The 15,168-nt window shown below is 54.6% G+C and overlaps 1 protein-coding gene across 3 annotated transcripts in view; it reads right to left on the bottom strand.

Moving 5' to 3' along the window:
• Positions 1-721: 721 nt before the first annotated feature.
• The window catches only part of CAMSAP1 (calmodulin regulated spectrin associated protein 1), a 113,850-nt gene continuing 99,403 nt past the window's right edge, over positions 722-15,168 (bottom strand). For all 3 annotated transcript variants that reach the window (XM_037796945.1, XM_037796947.1, XM_037796946.1), the window contains 8 exons: positions 14,640-14,724; positions 11,658-14,070; positions 10,620-10,756; positions 9,463-9,671; positions 8,978-9,080; positions 7,480-7,595; positions 6,845-6,963; positions 722-2,730 (listed from right to left, as the gene is read on the bottom strand). In XM_037796945.1, the coding sequence (XP_037652873.1) occupies positions 2,428-2,730; positions 6,845-6,963; positions 7,480-7,595; positions 8,978-9,080; positions 9,463-9,671; positions 10,620-10,756; positions 11,658-14,070; positions 14,640-14,724 (3,485 nt within the window). In that variant the 3' untranslated portion in view covers positions 722-2,427. The remainder of the gene's footprint in view (positions 2,731-6,844; positions 6,964-7,479; positions 7,596-8,977; positions 9,081-9,462; positions 9,672-10,619; positions 10,757-11,657; positions 14,071-14,639; positions 14,725-15,168) is intronic.

Genomic DNA, 15,168 nt, shown 5'->3' with positions numbered 1-15,168 from the left:
TGCTGGGCTCCCTGCTCTGTCCTCCACGAGAACCCGCCCCGGCCCGCCAGGGGCCCAGCGTCTGCCCGTCACGCTCCTGGTCCTGCTCACGGAGCCGGCTCCTCTGCGGGCAGGGGGTGCAGCTGGTCTGCCGGGACATGTTACAATTCAGAACCACCTTCTATTATAGGAAACAGACACTCTGGAAAACGTGACACATTTATAAAGAGGGCTACTGCTCACGTCTTATAAACTGAAAAATGACCACTTTGCCGCCATCCAGGCCAGGAAGGACTAAAATCTGCTCTATGAAATGAGCCCCGTGGTCTGAAATGGGTTCATACACCAACGCGGGGGGCTCAGGGACAGCTCTGAGCCCTGCGGCAGCCGCTGGGTGAGCGGACACCGGCACGGCAAGCAGAGAGAGGTGCAAACCCGGCCTGCTCCAGACTGACTGCCGGCGTCACGACGTCCCGAGTCACTGAGCAGCTCCGCAGGAACGCAGTGCCCAGCTCTTACCACAAATCCAATTCCACTTACCTCAACAGGTCTGGGCTATAAAATAGTAAGCTGTCAGAAAGCAGAGTCCCCCTCACTGCTCGAGAAGACACGGATGGGGTGATGCTAATGAAATGGACGTCAGTTAAATAAAAACAGACGTGAAACAGCTATAAAGCAAGGAGTTGGGCAACACGTGATCCACAGAATGAGCCATAACAACTTCACACACATGTAATTAAAATAAAGGAAATCAGTCGATCATTTTATTACATTTTAGTGCTCTCTTAAAATAAATATGGTCACATAACATCAAACATAGAGAGAAATAAAGCACACGGGAAAAGCGTGGTGACGGAAAAGCTCACTCCTGAGAGACTGACGCCCAGCTCTCGGAAACCACACGGCCTCTGATCGGGTGCTCACAGCGCGGGGGCAGCTGTGTCTGGCACAGTGTACGCAAAAAAGCCACAGGCTATGTTTTCTCGTGAAGGGACTGAGGAAACTGAAGTAAGACCTACAACCCATGGTCACATTTTGTACTGTACTTTGTTATGTACACAACTCACTTACCTTTATCTATATAAAATTATGTAACAGACTTGTCCCCAACTTTTCTCTCTATTGATCTTTAGTTTCTTCAGAAGTTCAGACAGATTCAAGTAACACTTCTAAGAAAATATGTGCAAAACTAATATAAGTGACTCCAGAACCTTCTGGCCGTCGGGCCACGCCAGGGCAGCTGGTCGTGTGACCGAGGCTCCGGCAGAGCCCAGGTGCCGCCCGCGGCCTGGGCAGGAGGTGCCGAGGGTGCTGAGGCCGCACTGGGAGGCAGAAGGCCCCGGGTAGTGTCTGACCCAGAAAAGCATCCCGATCGTTAGGACTAACAGGAAAAGGACCCAAAGCCAGTCCATGTACTTGGAGTTCCGAAATAACTGCAAATAACCACTTTAATTGTTTTTAAATACGCAACAAAACAAAATTATCCATCTAAAATGAGACGGCATGCTCCTGCCAAGAGCACGCTTCTCTTCCAGAATCGAGAATCAGGACAGGACAGAGGAGGCAGGGCTACGAGTCATGGCATAATAAAAACACTACGCAAACTGTCACTGTAAGTGCATCATCTTTGAAAAGGAACATGCTCAGAGTGAAAAATATTCTACTTTACCAAAATCTGTCCTTATTAAAGGTAACAAATCACCAGCGCACTGTCCGAAACTTAACGATGGCTATGGTTTGTTCAACCTGCCTACTGTAAATTAGGCAAAAACCAGCGAATAGTGCCTTCTTACCAACCTCATGATTGCGTTTCAGAAAGAATCACCTCGGTGTTTGTAAACGTTATTTTAGCAGAAGACAGACTTTGCAGACTTCAGTGCTTCTAGTGAACTGGTATTTTCAGTAAACATTTTCTGAGCAGCAAGGAACTAGAATTTTTCCAGAAATCCTAGAGCTGGATATAAATGTTGGCAGTAGACAATCAATAAATATCATACGATTTCTGGGATGAAGATTCCCCAGCGTGGACTCCTTCTCTAGAGACACACGCGTCCCCGTCCAACCACCTCACTGGAGGCCAGAGCTCACCAACGTGAGGAGTGCCAGGTGATGTGCAAAAGGGCTGAGGTGAGAGGCGACAAAAGCAGATCAAGTCGGGCTCCGCGCGTCCTGAAGGGGAACTTCAAGTGAAGAGCTCGGCCACCTGGGCCGCGCTTCGGGCACAGCCCCCGCCGTGACGCAGCCACCGAGCTGCGGGGCCGAAACCCTGGCAAGACTTACTCCTGCCCCCTTCACCACCACCCACCGCGGGGGCTGGGAGCCAAGGATCAGGTGTTCTGTCGTCTGGAGGCCTCGGAAAAGGTTTGTGATTTTGCACACTTCGTACCCCAATAGGTGAAAACAGTGAATGCCAGCCTGGGCCCCCCCGGCCGCCGCTCCCCACCAGCGTCACTTGCGCGTCTGCGCCTTCTTTGGCACGGCCGGCCGCCTGGGCTGCCACAGGTGGTTGTGGATGGTGAGGGCGTCCACGCTGACCGACATGGTTTTGGCCGGGATCAGGCTGAACTGCTTGCGGTCCGAGCTGTACTTGTACAGCTTGTCGATCATCTTCCTGGTGACGCTCTTGGGCCCCGTGCCCGTCAGCTTGCAGATCTCCTCGGTGTCGGGGTAGTAGCAGTACAGGGCCCTGAACTGGCAGCCAGCGTCGCGGAACAGGATGATGTAGTGGTTGGCGTCGCACTTCTCCAGCTCCTGCAGGAGAGCACAGGGAAGGAGGTCAAACCACGGCACGGCGCCGGGCACCCCCATGCCCAGTCACCTAGGATGTCCAGGAACGCGCGAGTAAACAAGAGGAAAGGCTTTTAACAGTAAGCGAAAATCAGACGACACGATGTTCAACATCGTTAGCCAAAGAGACTACAAATAAAACCCACACGAGATTCCAAGTCAGCCCCACTAGGATGGCGATAATCAAAACGACAGAAAATAACGAGCACTGTCAGGAAAGGTGCAGAGATTGGAGCCCTCAGACACTGCCTGTGGGAGGGTAAAATGGAAAAGTCTGGCAGCTCTTCCAAGTGGTAAACACAGTTACCACGTGGCCCAGGAATTCCATGCACAAGATCTGAGAACAGTTTTCACGTGAAAACACACGTCCACCAAAAACACACCCACCAGTGTGCAGGGCAACATCCACAATAGCTGAGAAGTGGAAGCAACCCAAGTGTCCACTGATGGATGAAAGAAGAAACAAAATGTGCTGTGTCCACACAGAGGAGTGTTACTTGGCCATAAAAAGAGAATGAAGTCCTGATCCTCAAACAACACGGGACAAACCTCAAAAACTTGATGCTGAGAGAAAGAGGTCAGTCACAGACAGCCACATACTGCACAACTACTGACAGGGAATGCCCAGAAGAGGGAAACCCAGAGACGGAAAGGAGATGAGTGGCTGCCAGGGGTGGGCTGGGGTGGGGTGACGGGGTCAGGAGAATGCTCTGGACTTAGGTGGTGGTAACGATGGCACAGCTCTGGGAATACAGTGAAAACCAATGAACTGTACACCTAAGTGGGTGAACTGCATCTCAACAAAGCTGTTACCAAAGTCAACTGGAAACAGATATGACAGACGGTCGACATCTGTTGTAGCGTTTCTTACGTTGTGCTCTGACACTTAAACGTGTTTTAAAATCCGTCCTCCTGCTGGATTTGCCGAGCTTCCCCATCTCCCCGGCGGTTCTGAGTGTGGCCGGGACCCCTGACACCCCCCACCGGGCACACAGGGTCTCACGGAGGTGCAGAGTAGGTGCTGCCCCAGACTGAGCGCAGAGTGGAGCCTGCATCTTCTATAAAACCAGGCACTAAAGACAGCTGTAAAAACGTGAAACAATCCCACTCTTCCCACTGCTATTCTGTTTTAGAAAAGTTATTTTCCATAAATACATATTGTTTTTAATTAACATGCAATGGACTTATTATTTTAAATTAATTAATAAACACTTCAAGAAAAACAAAACAAAACCCCAAAACTATATATACAGTATGATTTGAACCACCTAAAAGCTCAGTTTAAACACCGAGTGGCTCGGCGCTCTGTACCCCAGAAAAACACGTTCTTAAGACTGGGTCCGTCCCCGTGGGTGTGGACCTTGCAGATGGGACCTTTCGATGAGGCCCCTTCAGCCGAGGTGGCCCAGCTGCACCGGGGGTCTACCCTGCTACTGCAGGCCTACGGGCAAGGCCACGGGCAGGGGGAAGCCGGGAGGTGACCAGAACCCGGAAATGCAGGGAGAGGCCCTGCGACGGGCAAGCCAAGGACCGAGGTCACGGGCAGCCCCAGAGAGCCACCGTCTCCGGGGAGAAAGAGAAAACGTCACCTTGATGTCGCCTCGACTTTGGACTTCTCCCGGCCTCAAACCCATGAGCCAATCAAGTCTCGCCGTTTAGGCCACCCTAATGCACGGTGTTCACCGTGTTAGCCGGGAACCAGGGAGAAATAAGAAAAGCCTGGACTGTGGGTGAGGAGATCTGGGCAGGTTATTTCACCCTGACTTGGAGGACACGTGTGCTTCCTGAGGGCCGCACGGCCTGATTTCGGCCAGCGGGTCAGATGCCCGTTGGCCACCCGGCACTGGGTTCTCGCAGTCCCCAGCCAGCCGCGGCAGGAGGCCACCATGTGCCCCACGTGCGTGGTTTCTGCCCCTCCCAGGCTCCAGGCAGGGTGCCCCCGGGACAAGCCCTGAGACAAACCTGCGTGCTGGTCTCGCACAGGCTCCCGGGTAGAGCGTCGCTCATGTTGCTGGGGTAGATGCTCTCCACGAGCCCCGTGGGAGGGAGAAGGGAAGCCCCCCAGGGGTCCCTGCAGACCCCACCTGTGGCTGCTTCCCTGGAGACCAACTGTGTGTCCTTTCGATGCCGCTGTCCCTAAGTCCTACCCACGAGTCAACCACACTCAGGACCCAGGAGTCCTTCCCCCAAATCTCTGAACGGGGGTGGTGTTGAGGAACGCAGACCCAAAGGGCAAACAGTCTTTTCTGCACAAAAATCTAAGGAATATTAGCTGAGGGGGAGCTGCCTTCGCCCCAGTCAAGCTGAACCCTTACAATCCAGGTTTCTACACTACAGAAGTAACACCTGCTTTGATGGGGACACAACTAAGCCCAGCCCGGTGGGGCCAGGGCTCGGTCCTGGTTATTAAAGAGCAGAGCGTGGATGGAAGACGACGGCCGTGCAGTCCCCAACCTCCAGGCCCCAGCACCCCGAGCTCTGAGACAGGGCCTTCGGGGGCTCTGCCCGTCCCCCCGGGGACCCGCCTCTGCCGTCCTCCAGATCCAGGCAGGATGCGCTCCTAACTCTCGGATTCCTGTTTCTAAACACCGACCCGACAGCACACTGGGATGTGTCATGGGCACTTCCAACTGAACTGTCCAAATGGAGTGGCTCTTCCCCTAAACCGGCTCCAGGGGTCACTCAGCTGAAGACAACCCCACCCTTTCACCACTCAGCCCAAGCCGGGACTCGATCCCTGCCCCGCCTCTCACCCTACTATTGCCGGGAAATCCCAGAGGCTCTACCCCAAAAAGCACCCCAAGAGCCCCTTCTTACCACACCTGCTCCTACTTTCATGGCTCAGCTCCCTGACCCCCGCCCTGGTGCCCCCACAGTCTTTGCCCCTGGGCCGGCAAGGTCATCGGGGTCATCTCCCTGGTGGCCTCTGCCCGCTCCCCTTCCCCAGACGCACCAGCTTGCTCCCCTCTGTGCTCTGGCTCACTCCCCACTTACCAGCAAGACCCACCCCGACCTCCTCAGTTAACATCACGGCCCTGCTCTGCCCTTGCTTTTTTCCAAACAATCACTTTCTAACCCATGAGCTTGGGGTCGGCAAACCACGGCCCCCAGGCCAGCACAGCCACTGCCTGCTTCTCTAAGTGAAGCTGGCACACAGCTAGGCCCACCACGCCAGACACGGCCGAGCCCTGGCCCCAACAGCAGCCCGAGAGCCCTCCACGCTGCTGACCGTCTCCCCCATGCCCGTGAGGCTCCGGCAGGCTGCGGGTCTGCTCACGCCGTGCCCCCTGCCCCCAGACCAGGCCTTGCTAACGAGGGAGGGTTCCCCGCCCTCTTCACTTTGGAAACGGCACCTCTCGCCTCCAGACTGAAAGTTTCCAACTACCAAGGGTACCCAGGGCCCAGCCCAAACCCTCTATTTCCAACCGCCTTCCAGATCCTTCCACCTGCTGAGATCACCATCCTCGCAGCTCAACTGACCCAAGCCTGACCTTGTCCTACCAACTGATGCAAACACAGAGTCACTCTCGGGTAACATCAAAAACAAAAGACGACCTCTTTCCCTGTTCAAACTCCCCATCTCTCCAGGGAGCCAGGCTCCAAACGGGAATCACGTTCCCCCCCCACAGCCCCCCAGCACCCTCCCGCCCGACCCCATCCTGCCCACTCTCTCGGCTTCCCACCCTCCATCGCGGGCCCAGACCCCCCACCCACTCCCCACCCTCGCCCCGTCCCCCGGCCGACCCCGGCGTGGACAGACAACACTTCCCGCCCTGCCTGCAAGGCACCACCTCGCCCCGGGGGAAGGCTGCCCGCGAGTCCAAACGTGCGGTCACAGCTGCCCTTCCTGAAGCCGCCCAACTCCGGGGCCTGGGGGGCCCGGGGCGCCACGTGGAGCCACGCGACAGTGCTCCCTCAGACAGGCAGAGAGAAAGACCCTGGCTCTGACAGACAGCAGGGAAGTGGGAAATTACACAGAGAGAAGCCCCACGTGCAAATAATCAGGGATACTTTCCCTTCTCAATTTATTAACATATTTTCTTTTACATAAAACTCAGTAGCCAGAGCGGACACTTGCCTCTAATATGGAATTCTTGTGTGGCTCGTTCACCTTTCCCGCCAGGCAGCAGTGGGATATGGCGTTGTGGATGATCGGCTTGTTCGATTTGCTGCTGGGCTCCTTGAAGAGCTTGGGACCTACAGAAACAGGCCAAGAGCTGCAAGATTAACACCGAAGGCGCACACAGGAGAAAAAACCAGCAAGGTCTTAGACCAAGTGATGGGTGGGACACGTCAGGGATCCCCGTGATATTTTAAAAATGGAAGAAAGAAGTATTAGAGTAATAGTCACCTCAAATATATTCAAAAGAATCTCACCAAAAATCTTAATCAACCGAAGAGGAAAGTAAAGTAATTAATAAGTCACCCCCTTTCTAATTTTACTTTCTTTGATATAACAGACACCCGGGAATCACCGATTCTAAGGAGTCCTGGGGTCGAACGTGCCCAGGACACGCGACACTGGGCACGGCCTCACTGAGCCTGCGGGTGCAGACCGCGGGGAGGGACAGGCGGGCCTGGGGAGCGCCGCCGCACTCCATCTCAGCTCGAGGTAAAGCAGCTTCGCTGGCAGTGGAAGGCACTGTACTGGAAAACCCCTTCCAGATCAGGAAGAAGCGGGGCTGTCTGCGGGCGGAGGCCCGTCGGCGTCACCTGTGTACTCGGCCACGGAGGCGAGCGAGGATGCCGCGGACGCCGTCTCCCAGTCGCGGTCTGTGCTCCTACTCGGGTTCCGGCTCAGGGCGGACAGGGCCTCCAGGGACTCGACTCTGAAGGGGACACGGCAGAGGGTGAGCCGGCCTCAGGGAGGCGCCCTCCTGCTCACCCTCAGCTGGCCCCTGGCCTGCTGGCCAGCACCTGCTCCCAGAGAGGCCACGCGCCATTGATATGGAGCAACCACCAGCAGGCCAGGGCACCTGGCGGCCGACGAGCGCACACTGCTCAGGAAAAGAACACGCCACATCGGGCACCCCGCCTTCCCACAGCCTCTGCCGAGGAAGCCCAGCAGGGCCAGCGCTGCCCTCACGAGCACTGCCGACCACTGCCATGCTGCTACCAAACCCGGGGCAGCCAGAAGGGAGGGCACCAGGCGGGCCGAGTCCGAAAGTCCAGGTTCCAGAGCCTGGCGTGCCCAGGCAGCCCAAGCCACACAGGGACAGGGATACACCTGAGGAGTGCAGCCAATGCCTGTGACTGGGAGGCTGCACCCAGAGAGCAGAGGCTGCAGCTGATGCTCCAAGCCCAGGAGACGGGGCAGAGGATGGACCCCTACGGGTCACCAGGCTTCCAGAACAAAGACGCACTCTTCAGGGACAGAGCAGGACCCAGAGCCTCTGAGAGGCCCCCTCAGAGCCCAGCAGAGCACAAAAGGCCCACAGGCAAGAGATGGGACGACATGGCCCAGCGCTGCCACCACAGACGGCAAGAGAGTGGACAGGTAATGGTGGTCACTGTGGGGCCAAAACCAGTGCACAAGTTCAGGGATAGTTACACAGATCAGGGTGTCTCCTCGCAAATTACTTTGGAATTACAAAGGGAGAGTCCCAACTGCAGGGAGAAGCCTGGCCAACACCACCTGAACAAACCACCCAGGAAAACATGACCAAGGTGGGAAACCGGATGGGATGCCCCGAGAGACACAATCCCACTTCTGGGGTATTCTGGCCAAAAATGTATAACCCAAATCTAATTTGAGAAACCCAAATTGAAGGGCAGAATATAAAATAACTGGCCCATACTCATCTAAACCGCCAAGGTCCAGAGAGACAAAGAAGGTGCGGATCTGCTCCAGTGAAAGGAGACAGACGCCACACAGCACTAAACGCAGTGCACGGGGGCAGCGGGGCACTGGGAGCCGACCGCCAGCCAGACGAAAGCACTGGTCTTTCACTGCACTGTAGTTAAGCAACAAAACCCCCTTCTTCAAAAGAAAGACACTCTGAAGAATTCAAGGAAAAAGGGCACAAGGCCTTCAACTTACTCCTAGATGATCAAAAGACCTGTACACACATGGGGGGGGTGGACAACAAAGCAAAAGGCAAAATGCAACCAACTGGAGAGCCCAGGCTACGCACTGGGGGTACCTTGTAAAATCACTGCAACTCTCCAAGTGCCCCCCGGCCCCCCAGCCCTCCAGCCCCGGGCCTCTTACCGCTGGGAAGGCGTGCTCCCCGAGTGCACACTCTCCGGCTCCGTGGTCGCCGCTGATGCCAAGGACAGGCTGGAGCCAGACTGGGCCCGGCTCAGATTATCAGCTGCAAGGGACAAGAAACAGGCAACAGCTCATGAGAAACGTCCATGAAACACTCACTCTCTCCCCTGACCAACTCAGAGGGCAGAGCTCTTCACAGCCCTGGCACCATGCCCTTCGCCTCGGCGTCGCCAACACTCTGCAGCTCAGTCCCCCACCTCGGGGGGCCGCATGGGTACAGCTACCCCAGGAGGCCACCTGCATTTCCATGCACCTACCTTCTCAGCACCTGAGCATCTGGCCTCAGCTTTCTTACCTGTAAAATGGGCACAAGAGCCCCTGCCCTACCTACCCACACTGTTCCTGAGAAATTAAAACGAGATACAGGAAGCGCAAGAGCACCGGGCGGAGCAAGCAGGTCAGCAGTGTGGGGGCGGCTGGCTTACGGGTGGAGGAGCCCTTGGTCCCCGAATCGCTGCAGGACTCCTCCCGGTGGACCGACTTGGGCCGCGGCTTTTTCGGCTTTGATTTGGGTTTGCCAAGCCCTTGCTCTTCTAGAATCTGTTGCTGTTTCCTCCGCAGGTATTCCTGCTTAATAAGTTCCCGTCGCGCCTTCTCTTCCTCTTTTCGGATCCGATCCTCTTCAGCTTTACGCCTGAAAGAAAAGGACGCTGGGCATCAGCTCGGGCTGGCAGGGCCCTGGGGAAGCAACCTCCTGGGCAGATGCTCCACGAGAACCTTCCCTGCCCCTGCCGAGCAGCCTCTGCATTGATGCGGGAGCTTCTTTCTTTCCTCTCTTTTTGCACTGTCCAATACATGTCACTGAATCAGAGAAGAGTATTTATCCTGGGCAATGGATGAACTGTAGCCTCCACTTGGCTTGAGAGTAACCGCAGTGAGGTCTGAGGAGAGTGTGGGGGCCTAGCCTGACAGAGGTGAGCCTGCTCAGCTGTGTCCTCCAGGGGCCTGGACCTGCGGGAGGCCCCCACGGCTCTCTCGCTGGAGTCGTGTGAACTCGGTCAGGCCGAGAGCAGCACAGGAAGGAAAGAGCTGCTGTAACCCCGTGTCACTCCCATTCTCCCTCCCGTGTGCTCCTCTGGGCCACGGTCAACTTGGGTGGCAACAGCATGAAGTACACACAGGCGCTTGTCATGGAGACTGAGGATGGGTGATTTTCACCCAGCATAACGTGGCAGTAAAGAGGGGAGCACTGGAGGGCACCACCGGGTTGACAGCAGTCCCGCTGCAGAGCTGTGTCCCAGCAACAGCTCACCTCCCCACGCTGCCCGCCCATGGCCTCAACAGTGGAAAGGGGGTCCCGAGCCCATGCAACGCCCGGGGCTGCTTCTGCCAGAGTTGAGCCCCTGCCACGGAGACGTGCCATGGGGGCTAGCAACCGTGGGACTGAGTGTGCTGAGAGAAAGCGGGACCCGAGGAGCCCGAGGAGGATGTCCGCAGGAGACAGCAGCCAGGGATCAGGGCAGAGGCCTGGTGCTGTCCCACGTAGGGACACAAAGCCAGTCCCCACCACTCCATGTCCCACCTCTGCACGCTCGGCTTCCTACCCAACCCGCGAGGCGGTCACGGCAGGAGGGGAGCTCACCGGGCTTCATCTCTCTTGAGCTCGACTTCTGCTTCAAGCTGCTGTTTGCGTACACGAGCCTCTTCAGCTTTGCGCTGCTGTTTCAAAAGGAAGGCTGCCCTCTTCTTGGCAAGTTCATCTTCTGCTTTCTGCTCATCCTACAAAATACGCATCACACCTAAAGTTACAGCAAACGGCCTTTAACCCAAAAAAGACTTATTCTGACTCAGCAGCAGAACTTTAATGTAGGTCTGCTTGGAAAATTTCAATGCATGGTCCAACTCACAGTCTAAACATTTTCTTTGCTCTTTTTTTAACTGATGAATGAGCCTATTTTTATAGACTCTAAAATCCAAACGGAGAAGAGCCCATGCCATTCAGACAGCAGCCGCCAGGTCCACTCCCAGGACACCTTGTACTGAATTTTACTTTAAAATTTGCTTTGAAACTCTACACAATTCCACAATATGAGCTAATATCCAAATCGATTATTAACCTGTTTACATTCTAAATGTGCACACAACAAATAAAGTGTGCATCTTTTGATAACATGTTCAGGTTATGTCATCAACCTTTACAACTGCCAGGAGGAAAAACACACTATTAAAAACAAAAAAGAAGTTCTCACAATTCATTTTTCTTTCTTCCCTAAGAAAAAATTGCAAGACAGGCACAGATAGGAAAAAATAATTTTTTAAAGTTTCTGTATCTGCCCAGCCCATGGGCCAAACCCAGCCCACTGCCTGTTTTTATACATCCCATGAACTACAAATGGTTTTTAAGTTTTCTCACGGTTGAAAAAACATCAGAAGAAAATAACACTTCACATGCGCGAAGTACACGGAATTCAGATTTCGGTGTCCATAAATAAAGTTTTATTAGAACACAGCCATGCCCACCCCTCTAGGTACCGCCTGGGGCTGCTTCTGGCAGAGTTGAGCCCTTGCCGCAGAGACCAGGCAGCCGGCCATGCAGCCCCACCGCCCCACTCACCACGGGGCCCGCGGGCCTGCTCTGCCCCGAGCTCTCCGTCACGCCAGGTGCGCTCCGCAGGCTCACCTTGAAGAAGAACCCGACGCCCGGCTTCTGGTCGCACTCGCCGACCAGGTCTGCCGAGCTGTCGTGGCTGTCTGCCTCCCCGTCCTCCTTGGGGGCTCTCAGGTCTGAGAGGTCCACTTCGATGAGGCTGGCCTTGCTCCGCAGGGGCTCCTCCCCGGGAACGCTCTCCTTCCCCGACGTGCCCGCACTGCTGACCCCCGCCTCCTTCGCACTGCTATCCAGAAGCTCCCTGAAGCCCACATGCTCCGACACGATGTTTGCGTCTTTGGATGAGGACAAGACACATGCCCGTTGGTTGCTTTCATCATGGAGCCTAAAACTGTCAAAGAGAAACTGGCCATGGGGGTCCTTCCCGGGGTCGGCAGTGCTTCCCGAGCCTGGGTCTGAGGGTGTCCTGGGAGAGTGGGCGGGAGGGAGCGTCCTCGTGGGTGGGGGGGCCTCCATGCTCGGGGTCGGCGTTTTGCTCCGGGACGACCCCGGCTGTCTGTCTTTGGGAACCTTCAGCTCGGCTGGTCTTCCTGAACGGGAACTCCGGCCCTGGCCGAGCCGTGGGGCTTTGCGGTGATCAGTCATTCCAGTCGGAGAAAGCGGCTCCACAAAGTGGACGGGCGCCTTCCCTCTGTGGTCTTGTGAGTTGTTCCGAGGCCCTGGCGTTGGCACTGTTGGGGACTTCATGAGGAGCTGCTCGTGCTGCTGGGAGATCTTCAGGATTGCTTGCTGCAGCGTGCTGATGGTCTCGTTCAGCTTCTCAATGGAAAGGTCACATTCCTTCACATCCACGACCTCACCAATGCTGTCTTCCAGGAGCGCAGCGGAGATCATTTTACTTTTCTCCAGGTCTTGGAGAGAAGCGAGGTCCTTTGGTGTGTGGTGTTGAACAAAAGCCAGGTTCTCTTTTTCCACGTCCTGAGATTCACTGAGGAGATCGTCTCTCTCTTCTTTAACAAGAAATGCTTCTGTCTTGGAAACACCATCATCAAAAGCTTCCCCGTTGTGCTGAGAATACTCTTTTGCAAAGTGCTCTGGCTTCAGTGGCTGGGGGGCATCTGCCTTGCCCTTCCGGACAACGTGCAGGAAGGCTGCCTTCCCCAACTTCAGCCGCTGCCTGGCGGACAAGGCCTCCATCTTCTTCTTCTGGGCCTCTATGGCTCTGCGCTTCTCCTCCAGCTGCATGTGAAGCTGCACCAGCTCGGAAGCCAGCAGGCTGGCGTGATCTCTGTTCTGCCTGCTGGGACTCTGTTCTCTCTTTTGTTTCCATGTCGTCAGGGGTGCTGGGCAGCTTTCTGACGCGTCAGGTGTGGTCTTCTGAGAGCTGCTTGTGCTAGACTTGGTTTCATAGCTGTTCAGCCTCTGGAGTTTCCTTTCTGCAAAGCTCGTCATCTTAACACTCCCGCTGGCCATTGAGACGCTGCTGATTTGAGAAATCGTGCTCAGGCAGGGACTGGAGCGGCCGCTGGCATCGTCCTTGTCTTCGTGTTCCTTTACTTTCATATCCTCCTGCAGCTTTGCCGATTCTTCCTCACCAACATATTTAGTGGTAACCATAGGAGGGTCCTCACCACTTAAATCCTGCTCCACGTCCTCTAAATCTACAACATCAGAATCAGAATCTTGCCTCAGTATAGTCCAAGTGTCTGAATCGTGGGAGTTGGGGCTTCTTGAACAACTGACACTGGACCTTCCCTCCACGTCGTCACCGGCTCTGGCCACATGAAGAAAGAAGCCATCAGCAGCCTGTACCTGAGGCACCTGGTGGAAACCACCACCAGCCAGAGACCTGCCGCATGCTTCTCCCGAGGCCTCCGGGGTGACGGCATCTATGCCTGTAGGGAATTCCGAGCAGGAAATCGGGGTGAAAGTCCTATTCAGGTCGCGGCCGGCATTAGCGCCGGCCGCTTTCCTGCGAGCCAGAGGCTGGTAGCCCTCACTGGGCCTTTTGGACATGAAGCTCCTTGGCTTCCCTTCCCCACGCTCGTCCTCCTTGGTAATAACCTGCTTTTCTTTCGTTGGCTTAAGCATGGCTGGCATCAGCGGCTCCAAGAAAAAACTCTCGGGCTTGTTTTCCAAGGCGTCCACCCGTCTTTGGGGAGACCTGGCACCTGCTGTCAGACCTGCGGCTGGAGGCGAGGCCCTGGGGACCTCCAGGTCACCACTGTGGGTAGCGGCGTCTGTCCTGATGATCGCCACCAGCTCCTCGTCCTCATCCTCAATGCTGACGTTGTTCAGAAGGCCCTGCCCGTTAGTCCTCACGGCCGGGGGGTGGGGCTGGTTCTGTGGGGTCAGCGTGACGATGCTGGAGGCCAAGCTGTCCTTGCTGATGGAGCGCGCCAAGCTGGCACTGTCACCGGGGCCAGAGTCTGCGTCACAGCTCGCGGCGTGCTGCAGGGCGAAGGGCATCGGCTGGGACACCGGCCTAGGCCACCGAGGGGAGAAAGCCGTGGTTAGCAAAGAGCAGGAGACCCCACAGAGGCGTCCCCTGGGCAAGGGAGCACCAGAGAGCCCCTCAGTCAGCACGCCTGACACACGTCTGAGCCCAGGGCCCTCCACGCTCTTAAAAATTACCGAGAACCCCAAAGAGTTTGTCTACCATAGTTACCAATAGTCATCTTTCAGAAATTAAAACAGAAATGTTTAAAACATTGATCTAAAATTAAAATAATAAACCCATTACTTGAAAAATGACTGTATTTTCTAAATCAAAAAGGCTCATAGTGCTAATTTACTCTTCTGCAAACCTCTCTAACTCTGGGCTCTTTTCTGACCCTGTGCTCGGGCTGTGGTGGTGGCAGGCCAGGGAGGCTCTGCTCCCCACAGCAAGGGAAGAGGACGGAACTTCGCATCACCCCGGAAAGAGCCTGACCCCGAGGGCTCCCTGGAAGGGTCTCCATGACCTGGAGGTCCCTGCGGCACTGCTTGAGAACTTCTATTCCAGTCTGATGACCATTCGAAAGAGAGACTTAGGGGAATACAGACAGTTTTCACCTGTTTTTTTTTTCTGGCCACGCTATGGCCGCACCACGTGGCTGACCATCAACTCGGGTTAGAGAACTGGATCTATGTCGCAGATCTGCAGTTTGGAGGAAACAAGTGTTTTCAGTGTTAAGTAACAAATTTTATAACATTTAAAATTCTTTTACTATAATAACCATTTCTTCAGGAAATGCATCATAATTTAGCACCAAATTGCTCAAGGAAAGCAGATTTAAAAAACAATATAGTTTTCAACAGTTTCAATAACATGGTAATGTGTAATCCAATAATAATCAATCTAAAAAAGGAAACAAAATAGAACTGTAAGTGAACTTAAATACATAATATATATATTTATATAAGTTCTTGCTGAGGTACAACATAGCAATGTTCTGGATAGTTCATATAATCTATCAGATTTTAATGATACTTTCATTATAAAGGTTATATAATCTATGGTACATCAATCAAATATTCAAATTTATTCCGTCATATTCTTCTCAACTAAAGTTGCTACACCGTCAGAAGAGCATTTATTTTA

Source organism: Choloepus didactylus, chromosome 10 (assembly GCF_015220235.1).
Source record: "Choloepus didactylus isolate mChoDid1 chromosome 10, mChoDid1.pri, whole genome shotgun sequence".
Classification (NCBI taxonomy): domain Eukaryota; kingdom Metazoa; phylum Chordata; class Mammalia; order Pilosa; family Megalonychidae; genus Choloepus; species Choloepus didactylus.
This window is presented reverse-complemented; position numbering and strand designations above follow the sequence as displayed.